The sequence below is a fragment of the Euprymna scolopes genome, chromosome 22 (genome assembly GCF_053919585.1).
Source record: "Euprymna scolopes isolate OS-2025 chromosome 22, ASM5391958v1, whole genome shotgun sequence".
In the NCBI taxonomy this organism is placed as follows: domain Eukaryota; kingdom Metazoa; phylum Mollusca; class Cephalopoda; order Sepiida; family Sepiolidae; genus Euprymna; species Euprymna scolopes.
The window spans coordinates 92214896-92242139 of NC_136503.1; the positions used below are offsets into that span (position 1 = coordinate 92214896).

At 35.3% G+C, this 27244-nt stretch overlaps 2 protein-coding genes across 2 annotated transcripts in view; both read right to left on the reverse strand.

Annotated features, from left to right (window-relative positions):
* Positions 1–15203, reverse strand: part of LOC145243541 (polyribonucleotide nucleotidyltransferase 1, mitochondrial-like) — a 1193685-nt gene extending 1178482 nt beyond the window's left edge. Inside the window, exon 1 of the mRNA XM_080106520.1 lies at positions 14940–15203. The gene's annotated coding sequence lies outside the window, so the exon portion shown is untranslated. The remainder of the gene's footprint in view (positions 1–14939) is intronic.
* Positions 15204–20480: 5277 nt separating this feature from the next.
* Positions 20481–21377, reverse strand: LOC145243543 (uncharacterized). Its single transcript, XM_080106522.1, has 2 exons — positions 20648–21377; positions 20481–20611 (listed from the first exon to the last, which is right to left on the reverse strand). Exons 1-2 carry the CDS (start codon positions 21375–21377, stop codon positions 20481–20483), a joined length of 861 nt encoding a protein of 286 aa, XP_079962648.1.
* Positions 21378–27244: the final 5867 nt, after the last annotated feature.

The window sequence follows — 27244 nt, forward strand, 5'->3', positions numbered from 1 at the left end:
AGAACTTTGGATTTCTATGCTATGGGATCAATAAACTTGTTTCTCGTTGACAAAAATCTTAATTCTAATGGTTCTTATTAATAAAGTTCATTATGAAAGGAGTTATCTTTTGAAGTTGAATGTCAAAAACATTTTTGCACCAACCTAATAATTGAATAATAATAAATAATAAATGAAACCGAAAAGAGCCACCTGGCGACAGTTTAGTGAAACACATCAAAAAAACATGGCATTTGCACGAATTCTGCAGAAGCCGCTTTCTTTTTTTCTTATCGTTACAGTTTATGAGGATTTATTTTTTTTCTTATCGTTACAGTTTATGAGGATTTATTTTTTTTCTTATCGTTACAGTTTATGAGGATTTATTTTTTTTCTTATCATTACAGTTTATGAGGATTTATTTTTTTTCTTATCGTTACAGTTTATGAGGATTTATTTTTTTTCTTATCGTTACAGTTTATGAGGATTTATTTTTTTTCTTATCGTTACAGTTTATGAGGATTTTTTTTTTTTTCTTATCGTTACAGTTTATGAGGATTTATTTTTTTTCTTATCGTTACAGTTTATGAGGATTTATTTTTTTTCTTATCGTTACAGTTTATGAGGATTTATTTTTTTCTTATCGTTACAGTTTATGAGGATTTATTTTTTTCTTATCGTTACAGTTTATGAGGATTTATTTTTTTCTTATCGTTACAGTTTATGAGGATTTATTTTTTCTTATCGTTAAAGTTTATGAGGCTTTATTTTCATAAAAAGGAAAGGTAAATGTTACCTTGCGCTACAACAGAACACTAATTTGTTTTTTCGGGGTATTTGAGGTCGCTGACAATCAAACCCGCCGCAAATTTACCGTTTGTATGGTATTAACCCCTAAACCTTGGGACTATTTTGTGCCATTTCACTGCCTGAAGGCAGTGTCTTTCTTAGTAGTGTCTTGCAAACGGGAGTAGTGGGATGTCTTATCACATCGTGTATGAATCTTGGCATGCCGGAATCTTTAAGTGGTCATTTCAAAGAAAGTTTGCTTTTGTTTTTTTTTTAAAAAGTGGTTTATTTATTTATTTTGTCTTACGTAGTTTTTAATGCTTTTTAATTGATCTAAAGTTTTCACAAGAGGTTTACAAAAACATAACCAAATATATTTTTATGTTTTTCATTCTTTTTTTGGGGGGAGGGGGATTTCAATTATAGGACTTGTGTAGTTTAACAAGTGCTTCTGCAGTTTAATTAACCGTTTTTCCATAAGTAACCCGCCGACATTTACTATTTCACAAAAATTGGGGAGGGGGTGGCTATGGTAGTGCTGGGGCACACTGTCGGCACATTACTTACGGAAAAAACGTTAATTAAACTGCAGAAGCACCTGTTAATGGAATAACCCCCTGCAAAAAAAGAACAAAAAACATAAAAGTGTTTGGTGCTTATGTTTCGCAAACCACTCGTGAAAAACTTTATTTTTGGATCAATTAAAAAAGCATTAAAAACTAAGACATAAAAAAAAAAATGAACCACATTTCTTTTTTTTAAACTTTCTTATTTGAAAGATTCTTATGCGATGTGAAAAGACACTTCACTATGCCCGTTCGCACGCTAACGTATCATGTAAGAAAAACACTACCGAAGACATGAAATGGCACAAAATAGTCCCAAAGTGTAGGGGTTCATACCATGCAAACAGTAAATTTGCGGCAAGTTTGATTATCAGATTTGTTGTCAGCAACCTTGAATACCCGTAAAAAACAAATTAGATGATCAGTGTTCTGTTGTAGCATAAGGTAACATTTACCAAAAGAAATAAATTCATTCATGATTTTTTTTACTAATAAAAGTCATAACTTTAGTGAAGGTATTTTTTGTTTAAAACAAAACATTTCACCAAGATTCAAATAAAAATAATGGCTTTATTATATTCTGTGATCATTATTTGATAAATACTGAAAATTTCATTAAAAGCGGTTAATTTCCTGATTTTTGGTGAATTTTTAAGTAAAGGAAGGGTTGACCGCTTCACTAAAGTTATGGTTTATACATTTTCAGCATCGGCTATTCATTTTGCGTGTATCTATATCTTACCTTTCTTTTGTGCATACCTATAACATTTGAATTTTTAGGTACAAGCAAAAATGGTGGAATTATCATAGGGGAATATAATTTTGAAAGCTGATTCAATTTTTTTGTGTCCGACTACTTTTTTATTGGATTTGAAAGATTAAAGCCTAAAGTTTCCAAAAGGAAAAAAATATTTGTACACGTGGAAAAAAAAGTTATGAAAAATGTTTTCACAGCACGCTAACTAATTTAGCAAAATTCATTGTAAAAAATCCTTGGAAAGAAATATTAGTTTTCTGGGTATATTTCAAAGATAAAGTAAAGTCCTAAGATATTGAATTAAATAAAAAAAAAAACACTTTGTACAAAAAAATATAATAAATAGATTTATTAGCTACCTAAAGCAAGAGATTCTCGCTTTGTTCTACCGAAAGAAAACAGTCCTCGTCACACAGAAGCCTACAATTTCAGACAGTCAAAAAGCTGTGTGAAAATGATGTCAGGTAGTTAAAGGAGGTAGGGGCAATGTTTTTTTTTTTCTTCCAGATATTCATCCATACATTCCTATCCTGAACGTTTGTCTTTTTTCATTTAATTATTTTTCTATGTTCCTGCTTTTAAATGAAAAAAGTTTTGTTTCAAGATTATGTAAAAAAATTATGTGACACCAAAAGTTCCACATTCATACAAGCAAGGAAAATATTAGAATCGAACATATAAAAATTATGAAAAACCTGTCATTAAAAAAAAAGTAAAAATATTTTTGTAATTTTTTTTTTGTGTGTGTAAAATATAAAATAAAAAATGCTTAATTCAATGAGAATATCAGTAGTTCGAAAAATTAATTTTTCTTTGAGTTATATTGAATTCAATAGTAATGTTGCTGTAAACCCTTTACTTTTTAAATTGTTACAATTTACGATGCTTTATTTTCATAAAAAAAGTAAAAATAAATTCATGCATTTTATTTTTTTTTAATACTGAACACTATAATTTTAGTAAATGTATTTTTTGTTTAAACAAAATAATGCATTTCCAATAAAATTTAAGTGAAAAAATAATGTGTTCATTATATTCCGTGATCATTATTAGATAAATACTGAAAATTTCATTAAAATTGGTTAATTTTCTGATTTTTTGGTGAATTTTTAAGTAAAAGGATGTTTATACATTTTGAGCATCGGCACTCATTTTGCACGCACCTATGAATTTGTTACTTTTTTGTACTTCTGTGAATTGTAAAACAATACCACGCAGGTATTTTTTTAGTTTACCTACCCCTCTGCATTTACCTTTAATTTGTCTACTCTTAAAGGTTTTCAGATACGTTGAGAACGTATATCGCATTTATTTTTTGCGCAAACACGCAGTTATCCATATTTGAAGACATTCAGTATCCAACGTAATCCTTATCATTTTGCTGGTGGCCATCTTGTTTCCTATTTAAGAAAAACGCCAAAAGAACCAAAACATGGCCCCCATTCGGCTTCAATGCCGAAATACACCCCACCCCACACACACCCTTCCGGATATTTTTCCGCTTCCCGATATCGAAACGGACAATCTTTTTTTCACTTTCTTAATTACATTAATTTTTTCACTTTCTTTATTCATTTCACTTTATATTCATTTTTTTCACTTTCTTACTAAAATGTGCGCACGCACGTAGTCACTTGATGTTTCATAAGATGCATGAATGACAAGAAATATTTTTGATAAAATAAAGTTTTTCCACAGTTAATTAAACTGCAGAAGCACCTGTTAAACGACACAAGTTCTATAATTGAATACCCTCCCCCAAAAAAACAAGAACGAAAAACATAAAATATGCTTTTGTAAATCGCTTATGGAAACTTATTTTTTTTTTTTATAGATCAATTAAATATAGGCACCGCCAAAACTGGGGGGGGGTGCAGGTAAGTACTTTTTAAAAATCTACCAAAAATCAGGTAATTATCCAATCAATCCGAAATTTTCAGCGATTATTAAGAGAAGAATGAACTTTATAACAGTGTACTTATTTTTCATAAACAATATTTATATATTTTTTTGCTTACAACCCCCGCCCCCTTGTTTTGAGGGGGTTCCAAATATGCTTAAAATAATCATCTGAAACTGAACAAAACATTATGTTGTTGTAAGGGACAGGATTATAGATTAAAAATAAAAAAAAAAAAAACTTGTTTGCATACCTTATTTTGATGTTTGAATATCAGAACTTCGATTGTGTTTAATTATCCCACTTTTGAGTTTTGAAGTGTGAAATTCGGTGAATATGTTAAGTAAAATAATTAATTTAAGTTAAGCAAAACAAAAAAAAAAAAATTTTAATATTTATACGAAAAAAGCCATTTTAAAATCTTTGATAAATAAATTAACAATTTCTTTTTAGCGAGCCGAATAATGCATGACCATTATTAAACAGGGCATGCTTTGAAGAATCGATACAAAGAAAAAAAAATTTGATAAATATTGTGCCCTTTGTGTTAAAAATATCATTATTTTTTCGATCAAGTTTGGAAACGTTTGCCACCTTTCGACTACGGTGGACGAAACTCGCTGAAATAATTTTTTTTTATTCTGCTTTAAATTGCCCCCTCCCCATTTTGGGGAGCTTGACCGCCACACACATACACATTAAAAACCAAACTCATACAAATGGTCACCCATCTGGTACTGGCCAGCCTCAGCGTTAATAATACATTGAAATTTTCGTCACTGAAAAATAAGTTGTTTTTTTTTTTGGCTTTTTGGTCTTCCGTAGTTTGCTTTTTATCAAGTACAAAATTGTAAACAGTAATCAAATCGACTCAAAGTAACTGGTTGCCTATATGAATAAATGGGATTATTTGAAATCCAGGTACTTATAATATTTTTGCATATTCTCATATAAAATCACCCTAAATCTTAGTTAGACCAGAAATAAACAAATTAATTCTTTCAAAAACCTTTCTTTTTTTTTTCTTTTTTTTTTTTTTTTTTAACTATTTATATACGTTTTTTGTGCAAAACAAAAAACGCCAATTGTTAACTTTTGAAGAAAATTTAACATTTAAAATTTAATTAAAAATAGTAGAAAAAGTTTTACATTATGATGCTTTCTATATGATAAAATTCAGGAAAAAAAAAAAGTTACTCAGAAATAATGGATTTTAATAAATGTAATTTCGTTTTAAAAAACAACAACTTGATTTTTCAGCCATTTTTGGCGGTGCCTAGGTTAATACCATGCAAACCGTAAATTTGCGACGGATTTGATCATCAGATTTGTGGACAGCAACATCGAATATCCCTTAAAAAAACAAATTAGTGGTCGGTGTTCTGTTGTAGCGAAAAGTAATATTTACCTTTAAATTTATTTTACTAACTATTATTCTAAATATTGTTTTTAATTTGTGGTCTTTTCTTTGTTTTCTTTTGTTCAAGATTTCTTGGAATTTACCCCTTCCCTCCTCCAATAAACCTTACTTTTTTTTTTTTTTTTTTTTTTTTTTACACGAATGCCGGTTACATATGGCATATTTAGCTTCTTTTGGCGTTTTTTCATTATTAGAAAACAAGATGGCCGCCATTAAAAATGATAAGGATTACGTTGGATACTGAATGTCTTCAAATATGGATAACTGCGTGTTTGCACAAAAAATAAATGCGATATTTGTTCTCAGCGTACCCGAAAACCTTATAAAGTCGACAAATTAAAGGTAAATGCTGAGGGATCGGTAAACTAAAAATTTACCCAAACGCATGCTTATGTTTATTAATTAGTCAAACTCAGGGTAAATATCCAGATACGCTACTACAAAACGCCGACCACTCTAATTTTTTTTTTTATAGGTAATTGAGGTCGCTGACAACGAATCTGATAGTCAAACTTGGGGCAAATTTACCATTTGCATAGTATTAACCCCTGAACCCACGAACTACTGTCCACCATTTTGAAGCTTCCGGTTACACTACGCGCGAGCGTGCAGTCCACCATTTTGCAGCTTGCGCGAGCGCGCGTTGTACCAATCTACGCTACGCGCATTCTCAGATGGCGTAAAATTTGAAATTAAATATAAAAGAGTTGGGGAGGGGGGGGTAATTATTTTTTTTCAGAACAGCGACTTCAAGTACCTATAAAAGAAAACAAATTAGAGTGGTTGGGAAGGGAGGGAGGGGGGGGGAATATTTTATTTTTTTCCTGGAACATAAAAATTTTTACTTTTCCAAAGGAAAGCACTCAAAATTATTTTTTTTTCTGTAACATAGAAGTTTCAACTTTTCAAAAAATACATTATAGCACTTAAAAAAAAAACAGAAAAATGAGTAAAAACAGTAAACATTAAGTCTGCGTAAGAAAAAAATTTTTTTTTTTTTTTTGAACAAATAATTTAAATGAAACATTTTTCCAAACAAGTTATTAATTTAAATGAAATATTAACAAGTCTGCGTAAGAAAATATAATTTTTTTTTTTTTTTTTTTAACATATAATTTAAATGAAACATGTTTCCAATTAGAGCAACCGTCAAAGGTCAAAATCAGATTAAAACAAAAGAAAAACACTCCAAGTTGGTTGGTAAGAACAGAATGCGTTTTTTCTTTTTTTTTTTTCTTCTTTTTGCATTGGCGGACAATTTTAAAAAACAAGTATGTATAGTACTAATTGGGTGGAATATTTCCGGAATGATTTTTTCCGTGTTAAAACAATTTGAAGAATATTAAAATGGTTTATGAAACATTAAAATTGATTTATATTTACGTCTGTGCATGCGGATGCGAGTACATTTTGGAAACTTCTGTGAAAAAGTTGTGTAGAAGCATTCTTTTACGTCACGCCAAGGAAAGCACTCAAATTATTTTTTTTTCTGTGACATAGAAGTTTCAACTTTTCAAAAAGTACATTAAAGATTTATGTAGTTAACTTGGGGGGGGGAGTATAAGTAATATACAATTTACATGAAATACACTTACGATTTCACCCATTCTGTGATTTCGCACCGTTGGGACCGGCCATTTTAGTTAGCCAAAGTTAAAAAAACAAAAAGTGATACAGCTCATGAATTTTTGAGAGGACAAGCATCCTAAGTGTAATAGACCGTGTTCAGTTGGATCCGTGGTCTGTTTGGTGTATGAATTTCTTTGCAAATTAGCCGGAAGCATTGTTTCGCGGGTACCAGTAAGGGGAGGGGTCTGTTTTTAGGGCCTATTTCCGGTCATTTTAGTTTCTAAACCAACTTTGTGAAGATGGAATCTTGCCAGTCATGCACGTTCACTTATTATGATGCAATAGCCAAAATTCATAAAAATAATAAAGAAGCTGAAGAATTTTTGAGAGAACATCATATCTTACCTCGACAAGTGTCATGTCCAAAGTGTAACAGACTGTGTTCACTTGGAAGCAGTAATGCTATGTGGCGGTGCCCAGGTACCGTGGTTGTTCCAAAAAAGAAAAAAAAGATATTGTGGCTTCACAGTGAGTGACAGAAAAGGTACCTTTTTGGAGAAGGTACGCATTCCTGCGTGGAAAGTAATTTTATTTACTAATAATTAGTGTTGGGACGATTCCTAATTTTTATACGATTCCGATTCCAGGAAAATATTGATTAACGATTCCGATACCAAGTACGATTCCGATTCCGATTCCTAGGGAATTATTGTTTTGAAATATACCAGGTAGTTTTATACTTATGGTCGGTAGTTCCCAAATATGTTCCCTAACTTTGGAAGAGATATTTTATGTCTACACCGTCGTGTTTTTGGTTTAAATAAAATTATTATATAGTAAACTAAACAGAAAACTTAGCAAAATTTATTTTAGAGAAAATTTATTTTACTTAATTGGAATACAGAAAAAAAATTCAAAGAAAATAGAATTTATCCTTCAGAGAAAAAACAAATAAAATAGAATTTATATAACAGAACAAAAACAAGAAAATTAGAGAATAAATACACACGATTCATTATTTTGGTCCTCATAATTAACAGATTTAATGAATTAAATAAAAAAATATAGCGGAAGAGAAAGAAAATATATACTAATTATATATAAAAAAGATAAATATTTAATTTAATAATTTATAAATGAACGTGCGTAATGAAAAAAAAAATAACAATATACCATGTGACATGGCGCCGTAGATACAAAATAACCTTTCCAAAGTTAACGACCATATATGAGAAATACTATTAATCGAAGGTTTTTGTGTTTCATACCAAAAAGGTAGGTATAGCGAAAAGTTACAATTAAAGGAATTTCAAAAACGATTTTTTATTTGGCTATTGATAGTTGTATTTATGACGGCAGTTCTTCAGACCTCCATAATTCACAAGGAGTAGTTAACACCTATTATTTTTTCTTACTTTTTCATTGCTTTTACACGTTGTTTCTAACGTGAAGAATAAGTTTAGCCAAACTAATTTTGAAATAGGGTATATCAAAGGAACACATATAAAAATGATACCACTATAAAAAACAAATGAAATACTAGAGAAAATTGAGCAAACATAATTACCAAAATTACAGAAAAAGATTAAAAAAAAAAAAAAAATGGTGAAGTTTGTTGAGTGAAATTAATTATTGAAAGAAAATTAATTGAATTAATAGAAATGTTAAATAAAAAAATGTCACATTTCAATATTTTTTTAATAATTAAATTCTCAGGGTTGTCGAAATTAAAAATTAAGTGATTTTTTTTTATTAGACTTCTTTCGAAGCTTGTTACCTTGAAAAATACATTTAAAACCCTGTTTTTTTTTTAAATAAATTGAAAAATAAACGCAATTAAAAAAATTTAATTGATAATTGAAACTTTAAAAACATATTAAACATTGAAAAATTACTTATTTCACAAATTAACGTCCAATAAAGTAGATCCAGTCTTCATACAAAAATTTGGTTATAATAAATATATCTTTCCCAAACTTAAAAATTAAATTTTTTTTTTTTTTTTTTTTTTTTGGAGAGAGAGAGAGTGCTTTAAAATCGCCGGGGAGTGCCGCCTAAAATTTTAAAGAAGTAAATTTTAGGAGTTTAGTGTCTTTCAAAGACGGTTATCATAATTTATTATCATCATTTAATTTCCTTTTTTCCCCCCCCCCCTTTCCACGTGGTTCAGTAGTTAACCAGTGCTCCTGTTGCTGTCAATCAGCTATCTTTACCTAAGTTTTAATTTCTAGTTAAAAGAATTTTTCATGAATAGAATCAGCATTTTTAAAAATTATTTTTTTAGTTGTATATATTGTATTTACTCTTTGAAGTTAAGGAGGGTTAAAAAAATTGGTGACACCTAGATGGTGACATAGGCAAAAAAAAAAAAGAAAAAAAAAGACACTGCGATTTCGACCCTCACTAATAAAACTGCTCTGAGTGACTAGTTGGTAATTTTTTGTTCCTTTTCTTTTTTATTTTGCTCCCCCAATTTATTTGGATGCTTCATAGTTAAATGTTTTAACATGTTGGTTGTGGTCATGTTAGATGGTTTTATTCCTCACGATATTTTAATTTGACAGACTTTGCAAATGGCTTTCAACTCATCATCTTCATCAACTTCAAAAAGTTTCCATGCAAGACTTTTTTGGGACTTTGGCGTTGTGCGTTCTATCCCAACCATTATCAATGGACCAGAGGTCATCTCGTCAGCGTCAGACAGGGCCAAACTATTTGCAAAGAACTTTGCAGCTAATTCTACCCTATGCGACGAAGGCCATCAACTCCCCATATTTCCTCCTACAACACAGAACAAGCTAGGTAACATACAAATATCCGTGCATGAGGTCGCCAAGCTAATCAAGAACCTAGATTCTAATAAAGCAACTGGCCCTGATGGCATCCCAATTATAGTGTTAAAAAAGTTTCAACCAGAACTTGCTCCCATACTTACGAAATTATTTAAGCGCTGCCTTAAGGAGAAGTGCTTTCCAACTCCCTGGAAGACCTCATCAGTTTGCCCTGTATTTAAGAATTCAGATGATAAGTCCTCTCCCTCTCAGTACAGACCAATAAGTCTCCTGTGTGTTATGAGTAAGTTGCTGGAATCCATATTAAATAGAGAAATAGTCAACCACCTCAGCAGGAATAACCTTCTTAGTGACACACAATATGGTTTCCGCTCTGCAAGATCTACCGCAGATGTGTTGACGGTTATATCCCACAGGATTAGTGAATCTCTTGACAAAGGCTTCCTTTCTAGGGCAATTGCTCTCGACATATCAAAGGCCTTCGACAAGGTATGGCATAAGGGTCTACTTCACAAGATTTCCAGCTACGGTATAACTGGAAATGTTTTCTCAATCATTAAATCATTTCTCTCCGATAGGCTCATAAGAGTAGTGGTAGATGGACAAAAATCGGAGGCCTGCAATATAAATGCTGGAGTCCCTCAATGGTCAATCCTGAGCCCAACTCTCTTTCTGATCTACATCAATGACCTCCCTAAACACATACTTAAACCATTCGTTGACATCTATGCTGATGACACGACCATCTACGGCAACACATCAAAGGTTGTAAATGACAAAGTTCTCTCGGATTCTCTCTCCTCTGATCTCGAGCGCGTGGTTCAGTGGGGGAAGATGTGGCTGGTTACCTTTAATGCATCCAAAACCAAACTCCTATCCTTACATCATCAACGCTCTGATCCCCAGCTGGCATCAATTGTGATGGATGGCTCTCGTCTGGGTGAGGCCCCGTGTTTTGACAAGCTTCTGGGCTTGACCTTTACTCCTGATCTGAAATGGAACACGTACATCAAGTCTGTTGCCAAGGTCGCTGGAAAGATGGTGGGATCCTTCTACCGCTCCAGAAGATATCTCACTACTGATGCAATTCTCTATCTATATAAAAGCCAAGTACGTCCAAGGATGGAATACTGTTGCCATATCTGGGCAGGAGCTGCCAAAAACAGCCTATCATGCCTTGACAGAGTACAAAATAGACTTCGTGGTTTAGTGGCGGATGCTCTTTTCTCTACCCTGCAACCTCTCTCCCACAGAAGAGACGTTGCGAGCCTATCCTTGTTTTATCATTATTTTCATGGCAGGTGCTCGTCTGAACTCCAATCCCTGGTCCCCCTTCGCCAATCTTTCACGAAAAACACCCGTCTAGCTGAATCCACTGTGAAAAATTTCCCCCACTCTATATCTGTGCCTAAATAAAAACGCGGATTCCATGAACAAAGCTTCTTTCTTAGAACTGCACGCCTGTGGAACTCTCCGGACTACAACTTGGATGTCTTCAAGTCCAATGTTAACAAAATCCTAATGAACCGCCCCTTAATTAAACACTATCAAATCTCCACACTAACGTAATGTACTTGCAATAACCCTTATCCCTGAGCGGCTTCCGGGCCTTGATAAGTGGTGATCACTGTGTAAAAAAAAAAAAAAAAATCCGCTAAAAAAGACAAAAAAGAAAAAAATATCAAGGGATGGGGCGGTAAATTGTACCAACCGGTAGTTAACAAAAAAAAACTTATAGAATTTAATTTTTGAAACCAATGTATAAAAGTTTACATAATGAAATGCAAATATGCATTTTCTTTTGAATTTTTTTTTGGTTGACTGTGTTCAATTCACACATGGTTGATGCGGTTCAATATTGCTAAACTATAAGTCTTAAGTAAAATTCTATTTATAAATACTTTTTAAAATGAAATTATTTAATTAATCGTAAATATTATTTAGACATAAAAATTAATTGATTACAAAACCTTTTAAAAATATATATATTAATTTCTTTTTCGTTCGGCAAAAAACTGCGCAAAACACTTTTAATTTTCAATTTAAAATTCTAGAAAAAAGATTATATTATTGTGCTTTTAATATAATCAAATTCAGGGTTTTATCTTTCTGGAGAAAAAAAATTTAAAAAATGGATTTTATTTCAATGAAATTAAAAAAAAAAAAAAACTTGACTGAATTACCCTTGAATTAACGAAGGGGTTATTTAATAACTTTAGGTTTGGAAGAGATAGGTATGGGGTCGATTTTTTTGGAACTTCAAAAGAAACCGACTACTGTGAAAACTTTGCGAAATAATACAACGTAATCAATTTCATTTTAGAGATATTTCTTTCAAAAGCCTTCTTTTAAAAAAAGAAAAAAAAGTACACTGTTCTATTAAACCGTTTACTGTTTAAATAATTTGACTTTGCTCGTTTTATTTGAAGAAAATATAAGTTGAAAAAGCATTTTCATTCAGTATTAGAAGATTTATCAGTAAAAAAAAAAAACAATCGCCAAAAAGATAAGCGTTTTTTTTTATTTTTACTCGCAATGTAGAGACCTGCATACTTCTTTTCAAGTTAACTCTTTTGTAGTTTTGATTACAATAGATCTGAATGAATGAACCTTGTAAGGGAGGGGCACTAAGCATTGCCTTGTTAATAATGAATTTCTTTGGTTTCTTTTTATAACATGCTACATTTCTCTCTTGCGGTTAGAAATATCAGGATTTTTTTTTTCTTTTTTTCAACATCAGACTAAAAGAATCGTAATGAAGGAATCGGAAAATTAAGGTATTTTTTAACGATGCGATTCCGATACCTCCCAAAATACACGATTCTTACGATTAACGATTCCGATTCCGATTAATCGTCCCACCACTACTAATAATTTCTTGAGCTATTCATGGAAGCATAAGACAGTCACACATAATTTGGACATATCTATGACAACATCAGTAGATTGGAGATCCTTCTGCTCAGAAATCACCGACGAGTGGATAAAAAACCAAAAACCAATAGAAGGTGTCGGTGTGCAAGTCGAAATAGATGAGACCCTTCTAGTTCGTCGAAAGTACAACAGAGGACGCATTCTTAAGCAGATTTGGCTGTTTGGCGGAATTGAACGCGTTTCTAAACGTAGTTTTATCGTCCCACTGTTAGAACCAGAAGGTAGAAGGAATGCGGAAACCCTAATTCCGTTAATAAAAAAATTTATTCTGCCTGGGTCTATCACGGAGAGCGTATACTAATATCGAACAGCATTCGTTCGAACATTATACCATAAACCACTCTGAGAATTTTGTTAATCCAAAAGACATGGAAATACATACTCAAAATATCGAAAGGCTGCGGCGTGACGTAAAAGAATGGGTCAAGAGACCTGGTATTCGTACAACGTATTTACGCCAATATCTGTCGAGATATCTTTTTATAAGAAGCCTGAAGGACGAGCCTGATATGCTTCTACACAACTTTTTCACAGATGTTTCCAAAATGTACTCGCATCCGCATGCACAGACGTAAATATAAATCAATTTTAATGTTTCATAAACCATTTTAATATTATTCAAATTGTTTTAACGCGGAAAAAATCATTCCGGAAATATTCCACCCAATTAGTACTATAATGTACTTGTTTTTTAAAATTGTCCGCCAATGCAAAAGCAAAAAAGAAAAAAAAAAAAAAAGAAAAAAAAAAAGAAAAGAGAAAAAAAAAGAAAAACCGCATTCTGTTTTTACCCCCCTCCCAACCAACTTTTCTTTTGTTTTAATCTGATTTTGACCTTTGACGGTTGCTCTAATTGGAAACATGTTTCATTTAAATTATTTGTTAAAAAAAAAAAAAAAAAATTATATTTTCTTACGCAGACTTGTTAATATTTCATTTAAATTAATAATTTGTTGTTTGGAAAAATGTTTCATTTAAATTATTTGTTCAAAAAAAAAAAAAAATTTTTTTTCTTACGCAGACTTAATGCTGTTTTTACTCATTTTTCTGTTTTTTTTTTTTTTAAGTGCTATAATGTATTTTTTGAAAAGTTGAAACTTCTATGTAACAGAAAAAAAATAATTTTGAGTGCTTTCCTTTGGAAAAGTTAAAATTTCTATGTTCCAGGAAAAAAATAAAATATTTCCCCCCTCCCTTCCCAACCACTCTAATTTGTTTTCTTTTATAGGAACTTGAGGTCGCTGTTCTGAAAAAAAAATAATTACCCCCCCCCCCCAACTTTTATATTTAATTTCAAATTTTCCGCCATCTGAGAATGCGCGTAGCGACAGCGTAGATTGGTACAACGCGCGCTCGCGCGTAGCGTAACCGGAAGCTGCAAAATTGTGGACTGCGCGTAGCGTAACCGGAAACTGCAAAATGGTGGACAGTAGTTCGTGGGTTTAGGGGTTAATACTATGCAAACGGTAAATTTGCCCAAAGTTTGTTGTCAGCGACCTCAATTACCTATTTAAAAACAAATTAGAGTGGTCGGCGTTTTGTAGTAGCGTATCTGGATATTTACCAAACTCAGTTATCTTTAAGAAATAAATGTAAGTCAGAAACCTTTTAAACTTTTATTATTGTTAAAGATATGTTCAATTAATCTGTGTACCTTTTAAAGCGTGCTAAATTTTCTTTTCATGCTAGTTATCTCCCTTTGCTTTGTCCATCCCTTTTCATACAAACACCAAAATATTTGCTACTACATTCGGTATTAAACAGAATTAAGAATTCCTAGTCTTGAAAACCATGTCACTATTCTTATTTATTTATTTATAAAATTAAGATAAATACGTTTTTTTCTTCTTTAGGTGTCCGGGGTCAGTGCAAACAATACGATATGTATGTAAAAAAAATAAAAATACCACCACCCGACATACTGGTAACAATTTTATTTAAAAAGAAAAGGGGGGGGCTGTACTTGTGCATCTATGTTATCAGGCTAAAATAATAACGTTATTATTTGGAAACACAGTCTTAACATGTGGAGGGGATGGTGTTTTGTAACTATTCTGTACTGTCACCTAACAATTTAATAAATAAAAATATCGTAAAAGTTAAACTTAATTTGAAAATACTATTTTTTAAAAATAACGCAAGCACCAAATAGTGATGTGATATTGTTATAGGTTTTCTTTCGCGTGTATCTCCAGAAGCACACACTACAAATTACGAAGTGAGTATTACGAACCTTCTCCCGATTTGAACTTCAATATTGCCTTGTTGACTTCTGACTTGCCAAGCTGAGTATCGAGAGGACGAAGAGGTGCTATAATGCTGCCATATAACAAGACGATCGAAGAAATAACATTGAAAACATTTTGTCAAGCATGATGAGTAAAAAACTGATTTGTCAATAAGACGAGCACATGTTTGTCTTATGGGTGCCGCCATCTTTATGTTTGAATCTCGTGCCGACTTCTCGTCCTTTCACGTACCAGGGTTGCCAGACTATAATAAATGTTTGAAGCCAAACTTTTCAGGAAAAATGGCCAAAAAAGCCAAATTCAAAAGCGAATCCACATTTTTTAGGTAAAAAAGGCCAAACAAAAGCCAAATTGAAAATTAAAGAAAAGTTGACTTTTAACAGTTTTTTCTGTACTAGTTTTGTCGTGTTTTCTTGGTACCTATGAAATTGAAACTGTAAAATATGCTTTGCCCCCCCCCATCCAAGCATATTTTTTGGTTTTAATTTAATAGGGAACGGTTTTATATTTAATATTTAGGCAAATAATTTCATTACAATACATTCTAAAGTTTAGATATTTTTAACATTATACAAGAAAACGTTAAAGAATATTTAGTACTATTTTGATATTAAATAATTTAAGGAAAAGTTGGTAAATTTGTAGATGAGAACTCTAAGGTGCTCCCGTCCCAAAAAAATAACAGATAGATCTACTTTTTTAGACAATTACATTTGAATATCTTGAAAAACTTGGGTAAAACAATTATTTTAGAATTTAGAGTCTCACATATAAATTTAATATACGTTAAATTTATATGTGAGACTGATCTCTCGCCTGATAATCATTGTCAGGATACCCACTCGCAAATACTATAAACCAACAAAAAAAATTATGAGGTGGCAGTGGCGGTCGGAGAAAATTAAATTTGTTTCTCGCGAGTGCATACAAATCTGGCGGCCATTGATTTAAAATGCATAAAACAGGTCTTTATATCCCGAAAACTACTTGTATCTGCCAAATATAAATAAGGTTTTTTTAATCAGAATAGTCGAAAACCATTAAAAGTGCGCGAGCCTTTTATAGTCTCACACAAAAACATGCGTTCACATTTCAAGCTATATTACTTGTCATATACATACGCGCACACAAACATACACGCCCACGTCCACACACGTACATATATTCACGTTCGCGTACATACACTCATATTCACGTGTATATACACACACGCTAACGTACACACGTGTACTCACATACACGCACACATGGACAATGTCAAAGGAAATCCACACATGTGCAAAAGACCACCGGAAACACCTATAAAAACAAGAGACAAGCTGTTTCCAGCCCTTTTCGGACCAGCCTCCTAGCTGGACGGTCTCCAGACCGACAGCGTGCCTTTTCGGCATGCGAGCACACGTGCATACCTCACACCACTTGTTACTATGTGGGACAAAAAGCCAACAGACAGTTAACAGACACTTAATACATTTTCTATCTCCATAACCTGGACTGACTTTCTCACTCTATCTTCCCTTCGGTCTTGGTCCATCAACACAGACATGTGCGCGACTCTCTACTGAGCTTAACCCTCTCTTTCTACAGGTCGGCTTGCCACTTCGCATTTCTCTATTGCATTCCCTTTTCCTTCCACGCGCGTAGTCATGAACACGTGTACACCCAAGACTTTCATTTCTCAACAGAAAATAAACAACATGTTTATTTTATTCTGGCATTTGAGTTCTTTGTTTCCTTCATTCAATTCGTTTCATTATTTTTTTCTTGTAGCGAGTTAGGGTATTTATATCCTAGTCTTCTACATGAAATGGTGACCCCTTTATTTTAAAAATGAAATGAATGAGAGTGAACGAAACACGCGGTGTAAGCTAAACTCTCCCACAAAAATTCACAGCACGCATGAAAAATGATTATTCCAGCATTTCATTTCCTTTTCTTGCCACTTGCTACAGGAAAATGGTGACCTCGTTATTTAAAATTAGAATGGATTCATTTGAATGAAACACTCATGCACACACAGACTCTTTCTCTCTACAACAATAAACTTTCCCTCTCACCAGCTAACAATGAGAGACGCACGCCAAACAATGCACTTTTATTCTCACCAGTAAACGAGAGACGCACGTCAAACTAAACACGTCTAGTACCTTTTTCTTTCATTTGTTTCTTCACGAAATAAATACTAGTTCGTTTAATTCAGTTTAACACTTACTTTGTCTCTTTCTCAATTCAATTAATTAGTCCTAATTTTCACCACCACAACAAACTGGCGCACGACTGATGCGAAACAAACAAGCATGGAGACCCTACCTTTGTTTTGAGCGAGACGCGCGTTTTATTTGATAAAAGAAAAAAACAAACTTTTCAACAAAGAAAAACAAATGAACCACTACCGACAGGAATAACTACTACAAACAACAATGACAAAACCCCTCGTCAGACTCGGCAGAAAACAAATCTGTCGACTTCATAGCGAATTTTAAAAAAATTCGAGCTCGACAAACATTTTTCACGGTTTCTTGACATTATCCTGCAACAAACGCGAGGAGCAAAATCACACAGGCCTATACACATTTTCTCCCGCACAGTAAATGCAACAACAAAGAAACAGGACATCCCTATCAACATATAGGAAGAAGTTGAATCAACAATACGAGCTGAGATGCATCACGCACACTGATAAACTCACAACTTGGAAGTTTCGTTGACAGCCGGCAACCACGAACGAATGCACACACTACCGCAGACTCACATGCGAAGACAACAGCAACTGGAAACTCGTTCAACAAGAACAAATGCGCAACTAGCGCCCGTCTAAACAATGCACACATTACCGCAGACTCACTTGCGAAGATACCGTCAACTTAACACACGACATCAATAACGAAACAAAAATTTTCCTTCCAAACGAACAATTCACTTCTCTGTCCAAGCAACTCGTTGCACATGTCAGCACACAAAAAACAACTAAACAAATATCACCCTAAAAAAAAGAGTAAACGCCTTTTCCACGTGTAAGTAAATACTTTTTTTTATGAACACACTCTGTTTTTGACATTCCATTTTTGACGTTTTGTAGCTGACTGCTAAGCGTAGCTGACTGCTAATATGGTGCACAGCTTAACCTCTATCTTTTTCTTTGTCTACACGCTGATCTATCATTCTCATTTTCCACTACATCATTCACTTCTCTTCCCACGTGCGAACAAACGATAGTGACCCGAACGTGAGATGAACACACATTTCCTTTTTCCTTCTATATTATTAATCCCACAACAAACGATGGTTGCACACACAGGGACATGCACACGTGTTATATCTAAAACATTCATTCTTTCAACAGTAAATAAACGACACATTTATCTATTCCAGTAATTGAGTCTTTGTTTCCTTCATTCCATTCGTTTCATTATTTTTCTTTTGTAACGGGATTAGGATTTATATATCCTAGTTCTCTATACCCTTTAATCCAGTTGTGTCATGTCAAAGTATTTTTTAATACTCGCTTAAAAAAGTATTTTATTTAAAAAAGACATGGAATCTATATATCTATAAAAGTGAAAGTGCCTGTCTGTCTGTGTACATTTCCCTACACAATAACTCTGTCAATTTTCAGTCTAAAACTCGAAATTTGATATACAGGGTACTGAGATTTGGGAAAATCTTTCTAATCCGTTTTCGGCAAGAAATTTGGCTGTTAAGAAGTCAAAGTTCAACAATATGACCTTTGATCACTCTACCAAACTTCTCCGCCAATTTTGGATTTAACCACTTGAAATTTTGGATATAAGTTCCTGTGACATGGATCTAACTTAATAACTTGATTTGAGTCCAAAACAATAAATGTTAAGAGGGCAAATTTTTTTAAATTACCATTGCTCCCAGGTTCACTCTGACCCGGAGTTAGGGTCCCAACTATGGGTTAAATAGAAACCGACTTGAAAACAACAAATATATTCTATTAAAAATTTTTCTTCAAAATCTTTGGATTCGGCATTAAATAACCCGAAAAGGGTTGATATGCCATTAAACAAAAACAACCAACCAACCAACCAACCCTAAGGGCGAATGAACCCTTTTTTGGGGTCAACGGCCAACTAGCACCGTGTGTGTATTTATGTATGTAGTGTATGTGTTAGGGTGGAGTAAGCCGTGACGAAGGCAAATCTCTGATTTAAAAAACCATAAAGCGGGAGACCAGTACCCGCATTAAGCTGGTCTGCAGTTTAACTTATTGCTGGCTATCTTGCTCTTGCTTGTTGCTGGATCTCAACATTTTGAACCGAGAGACTAAGCTGTTGTACAAAGCTAAGACTCTGTAACATCATCATACTCCCTCAGGCATTTGTCTATAAAAATGGTCCTGTGGCGATGGAAGTAATTCTTGGGCTCATGGACATTAAGTGTCTGAGGGAGTGGCATTCATCTGACATCATGTATGAATGTTTGCATGTCTGCCTAAAACTTTCGACAGAGGCAACGGATTTTTACTAGATTAGTGTTCGACCTTTCAGACGACAAATATCGAAAAATTGGCTAAAAACATTAATATCTTCACCTTCAACTGGACACTTTTCTACAGGGAGGAGTCGCTTTTTTCGCCAATATTTTCTAAAGTCATCCTCTCCTTTCGATTGTCTAGCCTTAATTAAAACTTATGTCACTTCCGGTTTGGCAGTGGTCGTAACAGCAAAGACGTCATGTTTTTTCCATTCTTTCCTCCTTTGCGATATGGGCGCGAACCTGCCTTCCTACTACCACTTTTAAAAAAATTTTTTGCTCAACACACACCTCCAATGCCAGGCACCCATGCTAGTATAAAATATAAACATTGATAAATTCTTAACAATAAAGAATGGAAGTACCCATTGAATAGTATTTTTTATAGGTAAGTGATTTTTTGGAATTTATATATGCATATATTTTATCGAAGTAAGTTAAAATTCGTTGATTTTCTTTAAATCTTTTTTAAATAAAACGAATTTAAAAAAACAAATATTGCATTATTTGCTATTAAACCTGTTATTTTTTAAAAAAATTTATCACACATCTTTAATGGCGTTTTCTGACACTACTATCAGTTGTCTTGCGGCCATCTCGCGTATTTCACAGACGAAACGGGGGTGCCTTTAAACAAAAAACGGATTAACAAAGGACAAAATGGAAAACATTTAAAAAGGACAGAAAAATAGGTAAATGCGTAGTTTAGCCGGCGTAAATTATTTGACAGACAAAAACTTATTGTATAATTAAAAGGGAAGGACTTCACTCATAAGGGAAAGACAACAAGACACAGTAGTTAGCCTCGATAAGCGACGTACATGTGTACCTTTATTGGGTCCGCCATGACAGTACTTTTCTCTCTCCTTCCTGGAGAGCTCGGGTTAAGGGTACATAACTCAGTGTTATGTTTACATGTTATTTTTATTTATTTATTTATATTTTTTTCTTTTATTTAAAGTCTTTTTTTTTTATTATCATTATTATTACCACTATTATTATTATTATTATTATTATTATTATTATTATCCAAGCTGGAAGTCCTTAAATCTAGACGGTAATCGTCTGTTACGGATAGGTCTAGACCTAGCTTCAGATCTTTCATTCTGCCCTGTATCTGTCATTTTCAGGGGTTCATTCTTTATTTGAGTACCTGGTGTGGAAGGTGGGGTTGGTGTTATTTGTATTTGAGGTGTGGAAGGTGGGGTTGGTGTTATTTGTATTTGAGGGTGTTGTTGGCTGTCTGGGCGTACTGGGTTTGAGTTTGTAGGTGACTGTGGGGAATGGATCCTGATTCTATTTGGTAGGTCATCTAGTAGGGTGTCATCATGAGCCAGGTTGCAGCTATCCGTGCTTATTTTGCGAAGGTAACGGCGGTTTCGGAGTGTGGTTCTTCTGCTGCCATCAACTAATACACGGTATTGTCTGTGGAGGAGAGTTTCAACAATCGTGCCGGTGTTATCCCAGCGCAGTGGTTTGTGTCCATGTTGGTTTTGAATTGACACATGTTCCCCAATTCTTAGTGGGTTGAGTTGTTGCCTGTTTTCAGTGTGTTTCATGTTGTTGAGAAAACGCTGGTTAATGGCCCTCTCGCGCATGTCGGCGAGTTCCAACCATTCACGGCGAAATTTTGTGGGGTTTGGTAAGTGGTCATTCAGGGGACGAGCGAATAGAAGTTCTGATGGTGACGCACCTATGTCAGGTGGTGGTGTGTTGCGATGGAGTAGCAGTGCTTTTGCCACTTCATCCGTATCCAGTGAACCATTGGGGCTAACATTTGTTGTTAATATCCTTTTCATATGCTTGACAGCTGCCTCAGCTTTGCCATTGCTTTGTGGATAATATGCCGACGAGACTGTTTTGAGAAATGTCCTCCACTCATCAGAGTTGTATGGGGGTCCACCGTCACAAGCAATTTCCATAATTCACAAAATACCTGAGTAAGATGTTGCATACTGTGGAGATCCTGGCGTCTTGTTGCATTGAAGATACCTCTGTCCAACCTGAATATCTGTCAGCATATATCATATATTTCCGTCCCGCCATGTTGAAAATATCTGTTACTGTCGACTGGAAAGGGTATTCTGGGTGGACAGGCTCCATTGCAGGTTCTTTATGGTTTGATGGGGCAATTTCGTTACAGCGCTTGCACTGATTGCGCTTTTCCTGCAATTGTGCTCAAAAAAACGTTGTCTGGCGTTGCTTCTCATACTGTTGACCCCCTGGTGGCCAACATGGAGTTGGTCGATGAGTTCGCGATGTAGGTTTTTTGGAATTAATATACGGCCTTCCTTGAATACTAGAGACTGAACTGTGTATAGGTCGCTTCGCATATTCCAAAACTCTTTAATATTTGGCTGTAGAAGATCCTTGTATTCAGGGTATCCTTGTTCTATTGTTTCCACGAGGTTCATGTATTGGTGATCCATCGCGGCTTCTTGCTGTATGCGCACCATCTTGATAGGAGATGTTTCCTGGTTGTATCGGGATTCTATTCCAGCTTGCAACGCTTCTTCCATGCTATCCAATTCCGCTGCTGCGACCTTGGTGGTATGTGTAGGGATACGGGATATGGCATTTGCTCCACCATTGGCGTCGCCTGGTATTGATATGACCCTGAACTGGTACATCAGGGTCTGCTCTCTGATATCTAAAATCCTGGGATTTTTTATTTCGTCCAAGCTACGATCATTGAATATCGGCACAAGGGGTTTGTGATCAATAGCAAGTATCAGGTGGGGGCAGCCTAAAACAAACATTTTGCAGCTTTCCAATCCAAACTTTATAGCTAAAGCTTCCCCTTCAATTGGTGCATACCGGTTCTCAGCAGGTCTAGTGAATCGGGAGCCAGCATATACAACTTTCCAATGTCCTGGCTCACAACGGTGGTCCATTGTGGACGGGCATGCACAATGTTTTTGGAGTAGGGTAAATCCTATTCCTGTTCGACTCCAGTCTGTAGTCAGACATGTTGGGCGATTTATTTCGAATGTTCGAACGCCCTCCCGGATGTTTTCTAGGATTGTTTCCTTGGATTGCTGGAAGAGTTGTTCCAATGTATCGTCCCAGTAAAACCTGCTGTTATGTTTCAGTAGTTCTCTGAAGGGTGACATGATGGGTGCTTGGGCAAACGCATATGAAACTTGGTTAATCAAACCAAAGAAAGATCTAACTCCTGTAATGTTTGTCGGTGATGGGAAGTTTCTGATGCCCTTAAGTAATTTTTGAGATGGTTTGTACCCTGTTAAGCTGATGTCGAAGCCAGCAAACTCTACATTGTCTTTTGCGAATTGGAATTTTTCTGGGTTAAATACTATTCCATTTTCAGCACATAGTATGATGTATATAACGGTGTGCCAAAAGGATAGTGCCATATCATCATCCCACAAGATAGAGTCGTCCAAACAGCGAGCAACACGAGGGAAACCTTCTGTAATGGTGTCGAATCTCTTTGTGTAACCATCATTGGACGCTTGGAAACCTTGGGGGGCTCGCAAATACCTGTATCTGCCCCATTCTGTTATGAAAGTGGTGGCATCCCATGCCTTTACAGCCAGAGGAACACTGTGATATCCGTTCCAGGCATCTAGAATAGTTTTCTTTTTTCCTGGGGGTATCGTATTGACAAGATTGAATGGGGAGGGTGTGTGGTGTGTTTCTCGTCTTGTCATTGCATTTAAATTTTGGAGGTCGACCGTTCTACGTGGGCTGCCATCTTTTTTGGGCACGGTGATCATTCTCGAACACCATGTCGTTGGTGTCCCTGCTGGCACTGGTTCAATGATGTTCAGTGCTACGTCTGCATCAAGCTGGGATTTGACAGCTTCTTTCCAGTGGTGAGGGACAGGGATTGGTTTGTGAACAGCCTTAGTTGGTGGTTGTCGAGGAATGTGATAGTAAGCGGTTCTCCGGTCATAGTCTGCAATTTCTGGTGTGTACATGTATTAAATGCACTGCTGGCAAAATAGCATTTGATCCAGCTCTCTATCTCTCCTCGATATTCCGGTGTGGCAGGAAACGGGAGCTTGTCTGGCAGTGGTGGGCACGGTGATCTGTATGGGCATCCGCATGGGGCTAACATTCGGTCAGTTGGTTTGTGGTCCATCTTCGTTGTAGCTACCAGACTATTAATTTGTGCTGGAAAGTCATCGTTGATAATTTTGTGTTTTTTCAGGGCCGTTTTATACAGGCCCTTAACCCTTGGGCTGATGTATATCACCTCCGAACATGTTGCCTTACCGAGTGACATCGTGGTAATTAAGGCCCCCTTAATGGGCAGGTTGTCATCATTAACGGCACGTAACCGATGTCTGGTGCGCAGCAGATGTTCAGAAGTGCACCCCAGATTGTTCAATAAGTCCACACCAGCTGTACTTGTCTGAGCTCCTGTGTCTGCCAAAGCGAGCAATTGGACGGGTTGGTGTTTCATATTTATATGTCTGAATCATCCGAGATGTTGGTGGGCCTTTGTATCTAATGTGATAGTAACATTGAAAAATGGAGGTGGCTCTGGTGGGCTTGGTGTGAACTTGTTGTTGGTCCATGACCCATGCAGGATCCCCTCTTCTTCCTCTAGTCATTTAGGTTGCATAGTCATTGTCGATATGAATGAAGAATCTTCATCTTGGCTGTCATTTGGGTAGTCTCCCATTATGGCATTTGACGATGCTGTGCCATGGCATGTGGTTCTCTTTGCCACATTTGTGGCATGATTTGCCCCAAGCGGGGCATTGTCTTCATCCTTTTGGGTGTGCCTTGTGTCCACAACCTTTGCATTTGCCATTATCATTTTTGGTCTTGTCTGGTGGTGGAAACTTTCTTGATGACGCAGATTTAAATTGGGCCACTTGCGTGATCTCTGCTGGTCGGAAGTGATTTGATGCTCTGGCGGTAGATTCTAGAGTCAAGAGACGTCTAGTTAAGGGACGTAATCTCTGCTAAAATTTTGCTCTGGTGGGAGGTGTCCCGTAATCTGGCAATGATTTGAGATTTGATCATGTCTTCGGAAAATGACATTGTACATTGCTGGTTGCCACAATTGAAAGCGCAGAGCATCGCTTGTGATTTCAACCGGGAAATAAAGGATGTGATAGTCTCCCCATCACTTTGCCTCATTACAAAGAACTACTGACGGTATACCTCGGGATGGACGGTTTTCACGGCAACGGATTTAATATATTCCAGCAGCTGCTCCTCTGTAGCATTATGCAGGGCATCCGGACCAATAAAATTGAATAACATCTCATTGACAGATGAATTGCATGCAGATCGTAACTCATTCCGGATTTCTGTGGGGTCGTTAAGTTGTGTTTAACTAGAGTGTCAAAAAGTATTGAATATGTATACTGATTGGATATTAAAAACAAAACAAAGAAACGAAAAAAGTTTACCACGTGGTGAGGGTGCGTCCTTCATCGTTCATACGTATTTTCATGTTTTATTTTTAGGATGGGTCGTTGTATTTTTCCTTTGTTTCATTATTTTTGTTTTTATCCGACTCGTGACACCATGTATAATTAAAAGGGAAAGACAACAAGACACAGTAGTTAGCCTCGATAAGCGACGTACATGTGTACCGCCATGACAGTACTTTTCTCTCTCCTTCCTGGAGAGCTCGGGTTAAGGGTACATAACTCAGTGTTATGTTTACACTTATAAAAACTATTTATTTTTATATAAAATATTAGGCACACAGGCTGTAATAAAACAAGAAAAAAAAACCATTCTAATTATTTTTTCCTCATTTTTATTCAAGGTCGTCAAATTGCTTTTAAAATTTTGCCTTTTTAAGGTTTGACAGATTGGCGTTTTTAAGGTCAAATTTGGCCATTTTTACGCTCTTTCATTACAAAAAAAAAATATGGCGACCAAACTCCATGAAAGAGCGTAAAAAAGGGCTAAATTTGGCCTTAAAAAGGTCAATCTGTCAAACCTTAAAAGCTAGATTTTAATAGCAATATGGCGACCTCAAGTGGCGTGCATTTAGTCTAATAAAAATGATGAAAAAATAATAAAAATGAATTCTTTTTTCTTTGGGTCTAATGTTTTCTATAAAAATAAATAGTTTTTATAATTTTTTTGTCCGTCAAATAATTTACGCCGTAAAAAAAATTACCAAAAAATATTTATCTAGGTATTTTTTTGCCCATGTTTCAAAATAATCTCATAAAATTTTGACACATTTTAAGTGGTTTAAATTATCTCCCTTGGCGCTCCCCACCCCCTTCTACATAGACAAGATAGCTACGATACGATCGATCTCATTCAATTTTGATTTTTTTACAAAAAAAAAAAATAAATAACGACTTTATCAAATTGAGTGGAATTTTTTATGAGAATTTAATTGCATAATATAAATTTTTTTTTTAATATTTTCATTTTTTTAATGAGTTGTAGAGAGTTTAACAACCAGTTATAAAAACCAGGTTGACCGTACAACAAAATTAGACACAAACGAAGGAAGGGAACGGCAAAGAGTGACAAAATGCACAGTGTTTAGTTTATTGACAACCCAAAAGGAACGATTGTTAAAAAAAAAAAAAAAAATGAAAAGATGATTGTCAGGATCAGGAACTGAATGTCCGTGGGATCTAGCAGGATAAGTGTCAGCGGGAGACCTTCAGTGGGCTGCTAAGATGGACGTTGGTGGTATCTGGCAGGGAGATCTTCAGCGGGCTCGGGCTGCTGAGGTGGACGTCTGTGGTATCTGGCAGGGGAGCTTCAGCGGGCTGCTGAAGTGGACGTTAGTGGTAATCTGGCAGGCAGACCGGATTTTTGACAGGCTTGTGAAGTGTTATAGCCAGACGTCGCGTCGGCCGGTGCCGAGAGGTTGCAGTAGCAAGAGGTACCACGGTGCCGAGAGGTTGCAGGAGCAGGAGTTTGTATTTATTTGCTTCACCCTTGAGCAAATTAGTCACAAGGCAGTTTTTTAATGTGGAGAGATTGGGGAAATAGGGACCAGCTCCCCGGCGAAAAGCTGCAAGAGCAGGAGGCACCACTGGCTGGAAGTCTGCAGGAATGAAGGAGAAAAAAAAAAAAAAAAAAAAAAAAAAAAAAAGGGAAAGTAAAACTTTCGGAAGGTTAGCCCTTGTTGCGGGGCCGGTCCTCCGGGGACAATCGACCCAACAACTAACAAGGTCGACACAGGCAAAAAGGCAAAGAAGAATGACAGACACAGGTTGTTTGGTTCGCTTTTTATTTTAGAATAACACACAGGAAGCAAAAATTCATTTGATCTGGATACTGTTTGCCTGGAAGGTCGCACATCACTAAGGAGGCTAAGGTATTCTGGAACGATCGGCTGAACGTCAAGGCGATTCTGAAATGGACGGTGGATACTGAGAATGCACGAAGCAGTGTTAAGGAACTAGGCACCGCCAAAACGGGGGGGGGGGGCAGGTCAGTACTTTTTGACGAACCGTCTTTTTAAAAATCTACCAAAAATCAGGTAATTATCCGATCAATACGAAATTTTCAGCGATTATTAAGAGAAGAATGAACTTTATAACAGTGTACTTATTTTTCATAAACGATATTTATATATATATATATATTTGCTTACAAACTCCCCCTTGTTTTGAAGTGGGAACAAATATGTTTAAAATAATCATCTGAAACTGAACTCAACATATTATTATAGAATAATAGATTAAAAAAAAAATTGTTTGCATACCTTATTTTGACGTCTGAATATCAGAACTTCGATTGTGTTTAATTATCCCGCTTTTGAGTTTTGAAGTGTGAAATTCGGTGAATATGTTAAGTAAAATAATTAAATTAAGTTAAGCAA

Coding starts and splice junctions, on each gene's coding strand:
- LOC145243543 (XM_080106522.1), bottom strand. CDS start 21,377: ATGGAAATTGCTTGTGACGGTGGACCCCCATACAACTCTGATGAGTGG. Junction 20,612..20,647: donor ACCAACCCCACCTTCCACAC/CTCAAATACAAA, acceptor CACCTTCCACAC/CAGGTACTCAAATAAAGAAT.